General features: G+C 44.7%; 1 protein-coding gene across 3 annotated transcripts in view; it reads left to right on the top strand.

Moving 5' to 3' along the window:
- Nucleotides 1-9,689: 9,689 nt before the first annotated feature.
- C2H11orf97 (chromosome 2 C11orf97 homolog) overlaps nucleotides 9,690-13,258 on the top strand; it is a 154,869-nt gene continuing 151,300 nt past the window's right edge. For all 3 annotated transcript variants that reach the window (XM_056561498.1, XM_056561496.1, XM_056561497.1), the window contains exons 1-2: nucleotides 9,690-9,713; nucleotides 12,618-12,818. In XM_056561498.1, the coding sequence (XP_056417473.1) occupies nucleotides 12,769-12,818 (50 nt within the window). In that variant the 5' untranslated portion in view covers nucleotides 9,690-9,713; nucleotides 12,618-12,768. The remainder of the gene's footprint in view (nucleotides 9,714-12,617; nucleotides 12,819-13,258) is intronic.

The raw sequence follows: 13,258 nt of genomic DNA on the forward strand, positions 1-13,258 counted from the left end.
GCCTGCCATTAAACAGAAGGTTGTGTTACTGTCTTCCTTGCAGGAAAATGTATGTAAATTAGCACTACTCCAAAGGAAAGTGGAGGGGCAAGCTGTGCATAACTAGCTTGCCCCCTGACTGGTGAGCAGTTAAGGGGTTAAGAAATATACAGGCAAGGTTTTTAGCCCCCTCCCCCGCCTGTAAAAACTTGTTGGTAACTATAGTGGTATGTCCCATGGGTGGGGGGGAAGGAGTGCACCAATCAGGGGTTTAATAGTTTCCCGGGTTTTCAGGGGCCGTCCCCTGGAGGGGCAAGCTGTGCATAACTAGCTTGCCCCCTGACTGGTGAGCAGTTAAGGGGTTAAGAAATATACAGGCAAGGTTTTTAGCCCCCTCCCCCGTCTGTAAAAACTTGTTGGTAACTATAGTGGTATGTCCCATGGGTGGGGGGGAAGGAGTGCACCAATCAGGGGTTTAATAGTTTCCCGGGCTTTCAGGGGCCCTCCCCTGGGTATTTATAGCTGTGGTACCTCCCTTCCCCCCTCAATCTGCCCAGGACCCGGAGTTTTGCCCTCCCTCCCTCCCTTTTTGTATCTCTGTTTATTGTAAGTCACAGCTTGGCGGTAAGAAGACGGTGAAAGCGGGGTCAACCCGGGGTAGACCTCCACACAGGACAGTGTGGCAGCACCTCTCGGGTTGGCAAGAAGCCAATCGGTGTCTTTGTTACAGTTAAATTGTTATTTATATAAGTAATTTTATAAATAAAGCTGTGGCCGATCCCCACCCATAAAAAGTTGAATTGTTGTTGTGTCAGTTATTATTTAATTAATTATTGTAATAAGGGGGAGGGGTAGTTATAGCCTGCTAGGAGCTAATTGGGTCTCAACAGTCATAAATGTCTCTCTAGTGCCACCTATAGGTAGCGACCTTGTAAGTCAACGCCAGATTTATTGGGCATTGGCTGAAGGAAGACACCAGTACAGCTCTAAGGCTAGGTTCAGACTACAGAATCTCCGAGTTCCGCCTGCGCCGACTGAATTAGTCGGCGCTAGGACCGCCCGGACACTGCAGTCTCCTATAGACTGCTATGTGTTCCGCTCGGATTTCGGCCTGAAGAAAGAGCAACCCCTTTCATCAGGCAGAAATTTTCTAGCGGATTTTTCATCCGGATTTTCCGCTTCACAGATTCCGAAGTGTGAATTTGTGAACGGAAAACCATTCACTATACTATGCATTATAGTAAGTGGAATTTCTGCCGGAAATTTCAAAGCGAAAATTCCGGCGGATATTCCATAGTCTGAACCTAGCCTAAGGGGTACTTGGGGCCAGCTCTGTGTATAGGCAAAATAGGCAGCCGCCTAGAGCGCACTCTTGATGGGGGGGGGGGGGTGCTGTTCTGCCCGCAGCAGTAAAGTTAGCCAACATCTGAAGCACCTGCACATCCAGCAAAACCCTGTCACCCCAGTAGTAAGGAGATATGAGGACGGGATTTGTTACATTGTGTCATCCCAGTAGTAAGGTGATTACATGAGGAGGAGGTTTGTTACAGTGTGTCAATACTATAGCAAGGAGATTACATGAGGAGGAGGAGGTTTGTTACAGTGCCACCCCAGTAGTAAAGAGATTACATGAATAGGAGGATTGTTACAGTGTGTCACCCCAGTAGTAAGGAGATTACATGAGAAGGAGGATTGTTACAGTGTGTCATCCAAGTAGTAAGGAGATTACATGAAGAGTGGGTTTGTTAGTCTGTCGCCCCAGTAGTAAAAAGATTATATGAGGAGGAGGTTTGTTACAGTGTGTCACCCCAGTAGTAAGGAGATTACATGAGGAGATTTGTTATTGTGTCACCCCAGTAGTAAGGAGATTACATGAGGAGGAGGTTTGTTACAGTGTGTCACCACAGTAGTAAGGAGATTACATGAGGAGGAGGTTTGTTACAGTGTGTCGTCCCAGTAGTTAGAAGATTACATGAGGAGGTTTGTTACAGTGTGTCACCCCAGTATTAAGGTGATTACATGAGGAGGAGGTTTGTTACAGTGTGTCACCCCAGTAGTAAGGAGATTACATGAGGAGGAGGTTTGTTACAGTGTGTCACCCCAGTAGTAAGGAGATTACATGGAAGGAGATTTGTTAGTGTGTCACCCCAGTAGTAAGGTGATTATATGAGGAGGAGGTTTGTTACATTGTGTCACCCCAGTAGTAAGGTGATTACATGAGGAGGAGGTTTGTTACAGTGTGTCACCCCAGTTGTAAGGTGATTACATGAGGAGGAGGTTTGTTACAGTGTGTCACCCCAGTAGTAAGGTGATTACATGAGGAGGAGGCTTGTTACAGTGTGTCACCCCAGTAGTAAGGAGGTTACATGAGGAGGAGGTTTGTTACAGTGTGTCACCCAGTAGTAAGGAGATTACATGAGGAGATTTGTTATTGTGTCACCCCAGTAGTAAGGAGATTACATGACGAGGAGGTTTGTTACAGTGTGTCACCCCAGTAGTAAGGAGATTACATGAGGAGGAGGTTTGTTACAGTGTGTCACCCCAGTAGTAAGGAGATTACATGAGGAGATTTGTTATTGTGTCACCTGTGCAGTAAGGCGGGGCAATTCAATGGGTGGCAAAATGAGCTTTTGCCTAGGAAAATCCTTGCACAATGCCTGGGGTACTGTTTCTCTTTGTGGAGATCCAACTATGTGTAGAGCCTAAAAGGGGTACTTCGAAGGGAATATTTTTTTTTATTTTCAAATAAACTGGTACCAAAAAGTTAAACAGATTTGTAAATGACTTCTCTTTGAAAATCTTAAGCCTTCCAATACTTAGCAGCTGCTGTATGCTCCAGAGGAAGTTGTGTAGTTCTTTCAGCACCCCTAAGGAGGTCTCTTGTGGTGAAGAAACGCGTGGGACATTGGTGGGGTCACCCGTCCCCTGGATTTGGTTCTACAACTGTCTGACTTTATTCCTTCTTCTCTTCCAGGTTTTTGGAATAGTGTTATATTGTAGTCTTGGGCCACTTGGCTAGTTTATTCTTAATATTATTATTATGCACAACTTAGTATATGCTTTCATTTGTTATTTCTTGGTACAACATTTTTTGGGTGTTGCCTGATACCTGGTAGTAATTGTTGGTAATTTATAGGGAGGTCAGATATTTTATTGTATAGGGGAAAAGGGTTCCTTGGGAAAGGGTCTCTTCGTGCCCCTTTGGCTGCATATTAGTGTGGGGGGTTTTCCCAAGCCAACCTTTCTACTGTGTTTTTAATTGTGTATAGGCCTTTTTCTGTAATATGTTTTTTCTATCTAAAAGGGGTACTCCACTGGAAAACTTTTTTTTTTTTTTTTTTTTATCAACTGGTACCAGAAAGTTAAACATATTTGTAAATTACTTCTATTTAAAAATCTTAATCCTTCCAGTACTTATCAGCTGCTGTATACTACAGAGGAAGTTCTTTACTTTTTTAATCTCCTTTGACCACAGTGCTCTCTGCTGACACCTCTGTCCATTTTAGGAACTGTCCAGAGTAGGAACAAATCCACATAGCAAACCTCTCCTGCTCTGGACAGTTCCTAAAATGGAATTGACAGAAATCATCATTAAAGCTGCTGATACGAGGGAGGGAGGGGGGGGGGGGGGACGGGCAAGTAATTCTTGACCGAGATGCTTACATTGAAGAAGCACTAAGACTACTAAGTCAGATACCAAGTTCTATAGTACCCTACCATACAACCCCACCAAGACATACCAGACAGAACTACGAACTTTACTGGAAACTAACTACACCAAAGGGGTCCTAACAAAACAAGAATACGATTTCATCTCCATCACTGAACCAAATACCCCTCTGTTCCATTACCTTCCCAAAGTACACAAACATCCCACTAAACCTCCAGGAAGGCCCATCCTCTTGGGAATAAATTCATTAATCTGCAACCTATCCCAGTACGTCGACATTTTATTACAAAAATATGTTATACAACTACCTTCATATACCAAAGATACACCGGATCTTATAAACTCTATCATCAATATACCCTGGGAGGACAACTACTGCTTTCTATCTATGGACGTGTCCTCACTTTACACCATGATAGATCATGACCCCGGTATAGAAGCCATAGCACATTTCCTCAAACAAGATACCCAGATGCCACCACACCAATGCAACTTCATACTGGAAAGTATCCACTTCATTCTCAAACATAACTATTTTGAGTTCAACGGCCAAATGTGCATACAACAACGCAGAACAGCCATGGGGACGCGTTTCGTGCCAAGTTTTGCGAATCTCTTTATGGGTTTATATGAACACCTATAGATCCCTGCGTAACCTATAAGAGATATATAGACAACATATTTATCATCTGGAACGGCACCTGGGAAGATCTAAATACCTTTGTACATACCCTCAACAACCACTCATGGACTCTGGACTTCACCCATACCATCACAGACAATAATGCCGAATTCCTGGAATTTATAATATTCCCCCAATTCAAAGCACGAAATTAAAACAAAAACCTTCTTCAGAACAGTCGACAGTAACAACTACTTGGATTTCAAAAGTTCACACTATAACAAATGGCTCATCTACCTCCCCTTCAGCCAATTCAAGAGAATACACAGAAATTGCATCAACCGGATGACTTTCAAGAACAAGGACAAACCTTAAAAAACAGATTTCTAGCCAAAGGTTACCCCAAGCCGCTAATAGAACACAGTTTCCAGAAAGCCAGTACTCTCAATGAAAGAAATTGTTTACAACCCAAACCTGTACCAACTGATGTCCAAAAAGAATTCCCGTGTAATTTCATAACAACCTACACCACCGACAGCAAAGCCATCCAGACCATAATTCAGAAGCACTGGAAACACTGCTGTTGGACCCTTTCCTGAAAACTATCCCCCCCCCCCCCCCCCCCCAAACCCCAGATCACTTTCATAAAAGGCCACTCTCTTTAAAACCATCTAGCACCCAGCAAACTCCAACCCATAAAAACCACCAACACTAAAACCTTTCTCCCCCCCAGTTACTGGTAGCCGTAAAAGTGTTGCGCTTCGATTTCCCACAACTGCAAAGAATTCAAATGCAATATCACTGGAGAGATTTTTCAAATTTAATCATTCATCAACTGTGTTGCAGATTTCGTAATATACCTTTTGGAATGCACCTGCGGCCTACAGTATGTAGGCCGCACTATTCAACCCCTTTGGTGCAGGCTGAACAAACATAGGGCCAATATTCTAAAAGGAGTCACCCTACATAGCGTTTCACGCCACGCCCCTATCAGCCACAACTGCAAAATCACTGACTACAAACTCACACCAATCGAACATATCCTCAAAACCACCAACCAACATTTTGGGTCACTACACAAGCGCAAAAAACTCTGATCCACACTGGTCTCAATGAAAATATAGAAAATTTTCAATTCCATCATACAAAAATAACCAAACAACAACCACATCATCTTAACTTATTTATTCAATTTATTTTATTTATTTATTAATATATAAGAAAAACAAGTGGAGCAGCACTACCACAAAAGTGCGAGTCAGCAGGTGCCAACAGTGGAACGTCCCGGGTGAGGGGATGTATAGATATCCACACCAAACGAAAAAAGTACTGCGGCACTCCAAAGGTGAAGGTGAATGGAGTTCATTAACCTGACATCAAAGCGACGTTTCAGCTGCCCAATTGCAGCCTTTCTCAAGCTTGTGTGGATATATATATATATATATATATATATATATATATATATGTATATATATATTATTGTATATATGTGACTACCTACATATACCACATGTATTTTATGTCAATACATGACCCTCTGTATATCTCCCTTTAATGTTTATATGATCCATGGAAGCCATTTATATACCTATATACTTGTTTCCTTGACCCCTTCCTATATACACTGCATGTATTTTATGCCATACATGACCCTCTGTATATTTTCGTCAATGTCACAAATACAGTGACCCCTCGACCCACGATGGCCCCGACATACGATAATTTCAACATGCGATGGCCTCTCAGAGGCCATCGCATGTTGAAGGCAGCATCAACATACGATGCTTTTGTATGTCGGGGCCATCACATAAACGGCTATCCGGCAGCGGAGACTGCTTCAGCTGCCACCGGATAGCCGTTTACGCGTCCTCTTACGCGTCCTCTTCGGGATCCTCTGCATCGTCGGCGCTCTCCATCGTCGTCATCACGTCGCTGCGCACGCCATCCCGTCATCCAATAGGAGCGGCGTGCGTAGCGCCGTGATGGCGGCGACGGAGAGCGCGGATGCCGGGGAAGCAGAGGCCTTGCCGGAGCGTCGGGGACACCTTGGGGACACGGCGACAGCGATGGAAGGCGACATCCCGGGCAGCGGTGACGAGCGGTGAAGGTCCGGAGCGGCGGGGACAGGTGAGTACAACTTCCTCTAACAGTGGTCTACAACCTGCGGACCTCCAGATGTTGCAAAACTACAACACCCAGCATTCCCGGACAGCCGTTGGCTGTCCGGGCATGCTGGGTGTTGTAGTTTTGCAACATCTGGAGGTCCGCAGGTTGTAGACCACTGTCCTATACTTTACATTGCACGGATCCCTCAACATGCGATGGTTTCAACAAACGATGGTCCTTTTGGAACAGATTACCATCGTATGTTGAGGGACCACTGTACCATTATATCCCCCTGCATTTTACTATTCCTCACTACTAATGATACTAATGCCCTCCATCTCCTGCTTTCAGCTATAGGATCTATCCCCCCCAGCACCTTTTCCACCAAACAGCAATCACCACCCGCGCTCCCTTTAATGAGCGCCTGAGCACTGCAGACAGTCACACTTATTATTTACTTTCATTCAGCCTCGCCTTAGAGACATCTGCCCCGAAAACAAACAGTACTATGTTTAAAGGCATACATCAAACAACCATTACACATCTTTTTTTACATGCTAAGATTATTATTATGTACAATGTATATTGTTTTTAAGTGTTTTTATTATTTTTATTATTTTTTATTTATTTAATTTACCTGTTGGAAGGACACCAGAAACAAAATTATAGACCTGCACCACGCTGGGAAGACTGAATCTGCTATAGGCAAGCAGCTTGGTGTGAAGAAATCAAATGTGGGAGCAATTCTTAGAAAATTGAAGACATACAAGACCACTGATAATCTCCCTCAATCTGGGGCTCCACGCAAGATCTAACCCCGTGGTGTCGAAATGATCACAAGAACGGTGAGCAAAAATCCCAGATCCGCACGGGGGGGGGGGGGGGGGGGGGGGGCACTAGTGAATGACCTGTAGAGAGCTTGGACCAAAGTAACAAAGGCTACCATCAGTAACACACTACACTGCCAGGGACTCAAATCATGCAAAGCCAGATGTGTCCCCTGTTTAAGCCAGTACATGTCCGGGCCCATCTGAAGTTTGCTAGAGAGCATTTGGATGATCCGGAAGAGGATTGGGAGAATGTCATATGGTCAGATGAAACCAAAGTAGAACTTTTTGGTAAAAACACAAATCATTGTGTTTGGAGGAGAAAGGATGCTGAGTTGCATCCAAAGAACACCATACCTACTGTGAAGCATGGGAGTGGAAACATCATGCTTTAGGGCTGTTTTTCTGCTGAGGGACCAGGACGACTGATCTGTGGAAAGGAGAGAATGAATGAGGCCATGTATCGTTAGATTTTGAGTGAATCCTCCTTTCAACAGCCAGGGCATTGAAGGTGAAACGTGGTTGGGTCTTTCAAGATAATAATGATCCCAAACACACCGCCCGGGCAACGAAGGAGTGGCTTTGTAAGAAGCATGTAAAGGGGCTGGAGTGGCCTAGTCAGTCTCCAGATCTCAACCCCATAGAAAACCTTTAGAGGGAGTTGAAAGTCCGTGTTGCCCAGTGACAGCCCCAAAACATCACTGCTCTAGAGGAGATCTGCATGGAGGAATGGGCCAAAATACCAGCAACAGTGTGTGAAAACCTTGTGAAGACTTACAGAAAACGTTTGACCTCTGTCATTGCCAACAAAGGGGATATAACAAAGTATTGAGATGAATTTTTGTTATTGACCAACTACTTATTTGCCACCATAATTTTCAAATAAATTCTTTAAAAATGTGATTTTATGGATTTTTTTTTCTCATTGTGTCTCTCATAGTTGAGGTAAACCTATGATGAAAATTACAGGCCTCTCATCTTTATGAGTGGGAGAACTTGCACAATTGGTGGCTGACTAAATACTTTTTTGCCCCACTGTATCTACTGTCCATCGACCACAGTTTGAACCAGACCATCTCGAGAATCTGCTCTGGTGACAGGAGATCAGAAAGGAGTCTAATTCCTGTCATAATCCTGTAGAGCTCCCCACCATAAGTTTGCCACTGTACTATTTTTCTGCTGCGAGTACTATGAAGGATACGCTTCATTTTATTAATAAATGTCAATAATGGGAGATGCCAATTTTTCAGATGAAGCTGTTATGTCCTTACTACAATGCCTAAATGGGCCTATATCACAGCCAGCTGAAAGCAGCCTTCTCCTGAGGTTAAATGTGTAATGGTTTCATGAGCATTTGATGTGGGAATAAAAGCGATGGAATATTATAATGATTAAATTGCTCACATCACTTTATTCTCATACCTACATGAAGCCATGGCCATATACATAACAATGCTCGCATTGCTTTCATCTCCACACCAAATCCCCATGTTCTGTATCAGGCTGTGCCTTCATAGCGGTTTAGAGTTGAAATAAAAGATGAGATCACAGTTATTTTCAGGCTACAGAACTCTGAGTTAACTTCATATATTAGTGACATCTGTGGTGACCGAGTACGAAATACCGTATCCTGCCCATCCTGTCAGGGATGTTGCCTTCAGTGTCCGTCTTGGGCCCACTACTCAATATATTATATTGTTATGCCATTGTTGTTTCTATGTTACTGTTTCTTTAAATCTGTTAGAAGAGAAGGTTTAGAGTAAATCATGTGACCTGTCTTCCTAAATGGGAATCCTCCAAATTGCTTTTTATATAGTGTAGGGGGGGGGGGGGGAGGAGCTGCCCAGTCTACAGCTAGCAGAGCTCAGTTTCATCTGAACTGCAGTGTGGAGACGTCAGAGAGAGGTGTGAGGTGATCTACGGAGGCCTCAAGCTACTCAGGTGAACGTCCAAGCCTAGCGGTAAGCACAAAACTCTGGGGAAGAAAAGCAATAGTCTTCAGTCAGTCAGTCTGCAACACCAAAGTCAGCGTGGTCAGTCACCATACAATACAGCACAAATAACTACAAGTCACAGCAAGGCATAGGCTTGGAAGCTTATTGCTTTGCTGGGACTTGTAGTAGCTTGAATTGTGCTGTATATGACTGATTTGCTGTATGGCAACCCACGCTGACTTTAGTGACTTGAATGCCTGACTTGAATGACTGATTTGAATCCCCGGGACTTTAGTGCTTACTGCTAGGCTTGTCATTCACCTGGGCAGAGGGGATATACTGTGGAAGATGTGTGGTTGCAGGATTAGGCCTCCTCAGAACACCTCACACTCTTTCTTCAGACTTCTCCAAACTGTACCTCAGCTACAACTCTCTCCTCTCCTGAACTGAACTCTGAACTCCTACCACACTATATGAGGAGCAGATTTGGTGTATCCCCATTGGGCAGACAGGTCACCTGGTTTACCTCATGCACACTCCCCTAACAACAGCTTTTAACAGGCTTAAAGCAACAGGTACATATAAAATGCCAATACATTAACCATAGCATAACATTACATTATATAGAGTCCCGAGTGGTGTGGGCCCAAGACGGACACTGAAGGCAACATTTTCCACACAGGATGGGCAGGATGCTATATTCTGTACTGGGTCTCCACAGAATACTTTAGCAAGGAACTTTACATAGAGAACGGATGACTAATATGGTTCACATACCAGAATTCTGAGGATGTAACCAATACAGTGCAATGCATTTGGTGACAGGAACAGTAAATCCAGCGAATAAAAAACATTTTCATGTCAAACTTATACAGTGACCCCCAAACCTACGGGGGCCCCCGACATATGATCATTTCAACATACGATGACCTCTCAGAGGTCATCGCATGTTGAAGACAGCATCAACATACGATGCTTTTGTATATCGGGGCCATCGCATAAACGGCTATCCGGCAGCGCAGACTGCTTCAGCTGCCACCGGATAGCCGTTTACGGTGCCCCGTGAGCTCCGCTGACGATCACTTACCTGTCCTCGGGGCTCCGGCGCGTCCTCTTCGGGATCCCCTGCATCGTCGGCGCTCTCCATCGTCGTCATCACGTCGCTGTGCACGCCGTCCCATCATCAAATAGGAGCGGCGTGCGTAGAGACGTGATGGCGGCGACGGAGAGCGAGGATGCCGGGGAAGCAGAGGCCTTGCCGGAGCGTCGGGGACACCTCAGGGACGCAGCGACAGCGATGGACGGCGACATCCCGGGCAGCAGTGATGGTCCGGAGCGGCGGGGACACGTGAGTATAACCTCCAATACCAGTGGTCTTTAACCTGCGGACCTCCAGATGTTGCTAAACTACAACTCCCAGCATGCCCAGAGCACCTGAAAGCTGAACTAATTTATGCAGGATAAGTCATCAACTGCCGAGCTGTGAAGTTCGTGACAAATCGAATTTACTGTAAGTTCGCTCATCTCTACCTAGCACATCCACCCTATAATTATGGCATATAACTTGTAAGACGTCAGTGACCTGTGTTTACTGGAATACATAGTTTGCAGTTTTATAAATGCTGCTGCGGGAGTTCCTGTATATTGTGATGGGACTATTGTAAGGAGTCCCTAGAGCCTTCTGGCCTAATTATTTCCTTGCTATCCTGCTGACAGTAGGGTTATTCTTTAACACTGTTATCTCTCAGTATTGTTCTGCGTTAACTGGTCTCACGGGCCAAATGTAGGGTTATTCTGGGCAGAAGTGTATGGCTGACGGCTCTATAACTTCATATTGTATCCAATGATGGGATAAAAATTACTTTTAGTATATGCCATATAGCTGATAGTAGAGGCCCATGAGTTGATACTGGAGAAAGGTTAGTCTTGGCACCTACCAACACAGTGAGGACCTGTGGCAAACCCCCAAAAAATGAGATTGCAATATCATATAATAGCTTAGGGTGCCCTGATCACATGCAGGTCTCAAAAGAGCAGTAGACATCTTTTAGTCCGTTACAGGGGTACTCCGTCTGTAGACATCTTATCCCCTATACAAAGGATAGGGGATAAGATGTCTGATCGGGGGGACCCCCGTGATCTCCCTGCTGCACTTGGCATTCGTGTGGAGCGCCGGACACTTGTGATATCACGGCCATGCAACCTCAATGAAAGTCTATGGGAGGGGGGCGTGACAGCCGTCATGCCCTCTCCCATAGACTTGCATTGAGGGGGCGTGGTCATGATGTCACAAACCTCTGCACCGCATAGCCAGTCATCCGACAGTATGCAAAGTTTGGGTGTCTGGGGTGCCGCAGCTGAGATCGCGGGGGTCCCCAGCGGTGAGACCCCGCGATCAGACATCTTATCCCCTATTCTTTGGATAGGAGATAAGAAGTCTTGGGGCGGCGTACCCCTTCAAACTCAATGGGCCCACCGGTGGTATGCCACAGTCTATGTTGGCATACCTGTTTGACATGTTACCCCAGGGTAAATATGATGTGTGTGGGCTGTAATGCCTATGATTATGGAATAAGATGTCCATCAAAAGCGTATAGATCGCTGTCACTGGATTGTGAATACTAGTAGATAACATTAAACTCAGTGACCCGCTGGGACTATGCCATGGTATGTCAGCAAACCAATAGGATAGGATGCCAATGTATACCAGCTACATATAAGCAAAACGTGATGTTCTACCTTTAGTTCGTTGAAAATGGTTTTCTAGTAGATTCTGGAATAAGGCTTCACATACCTTCCCACTTTCAGAGAGGTCACCAGCCTGCAGTGGTCATAGTTGGTCATTTTTACCCAATATACTGTCCAGTCATAGGAACAGAACTCTCAATGCCATAATATACAAGGTGCTGCCTTCATACTACATGCTCTCCATACAAAGTGCCTGATATGTATAAACACAACCTACCTAATGGGGACACAAAGGTGATTGGGCGCTGACTCTTAATACACTGCTCAAAATAATGAAGGGAACACTTATGTAACACAATGTAACTCCAAGTCAATGACACTTCTGTGAAATCACACTGTCCACTCAGGAAGAACACTGATTGACAATCAATTTCACATGCTGTTGTGCAAATGGAACAGACAACAGGTGGAAATTATAGGCAATTAGCAAAACACCCCCAATAAAGGAGTGGTTCTACAGGTGGTGACCACAGACCACTTCTCAGTTCCTATGCTTCCTGGCTGAGGTTTTAGTCACTTTTGGCGGTGCTTTCACTCTAGTGGTAGCATGAGACGGAGTCTACAACCCACACAATTGTGAAATCCTCAGCTCTATTTTTCACAGCCCAAAATGTCAATGTATATAAAATGGGCACTGTCAGAATCAAAAACCTTTTATATGTTGTACATCTTGGTAAAACATTAACCTTTCTAATATACTTCATAAAAATTTTTTTATCTCCTTTTTATAGAAATCATAGCTTATAAAAAAACACCACTAGGGGTCCCCATATCCATAACATATTCCTGTCCTGCTGCAGCATCATCTTTGTTCCAGCTGAAGCACAGACTACAGCATGAAAACAGAGAAGAGGGGATTACAGAGCAGTCTGCAGTGATTGGATGAAGAGACCCAGCACTGCACAGCAGACTCAGGGAGGAATGAATGCATGGTGAGTGAGAGCGGACACAGCGCTTGCCTCAGACACACCCCTCCCTGAGCACAGATGGCAGAATGAGTGAGCAGCAAAATGGAGGGATTTGTGAGCCAAATACAAAGGCTAGACACATTAAAAAGAAATGTAAAGTATCTACATGACCTAGTGAGTAACAGATAGACGCATAATTTTTTTCCTGTGATATAACAGGTACGATTTAACCTCCAGATAAAATTCACATTTTTGGTTAAGTCTCTCTTGGCACGTTCAGCGAGGTCTGATAATTCCAGACTTAAAGGGGTACTACGCTGCTCAGCGTTTGGAACAAACTGTTCCGAACACTGGAGCTAGGGCCGGGAGCTTGTGACGTCATAGCCCTGCCCCCTCATGGCGTCACACCCCTCCCCCTCAATGCAAGTCTATGGGAGGGGGCGTGACGGCTGTCACGCCCCCTC

This window comes from Hyla sarda, chromosome 2 (assembly GCF_029499605.1).
Source record: "Hyla sarda isolate aHylSar1 chromosome 2, aHylSar1.hap1, whole genome shotgun sequence".
Lineage (NCBI taxonomy): Eukaryota > Metazoa > Chordata > Amphibia > Anura > Hylidae > Hyla > Hyla sarda.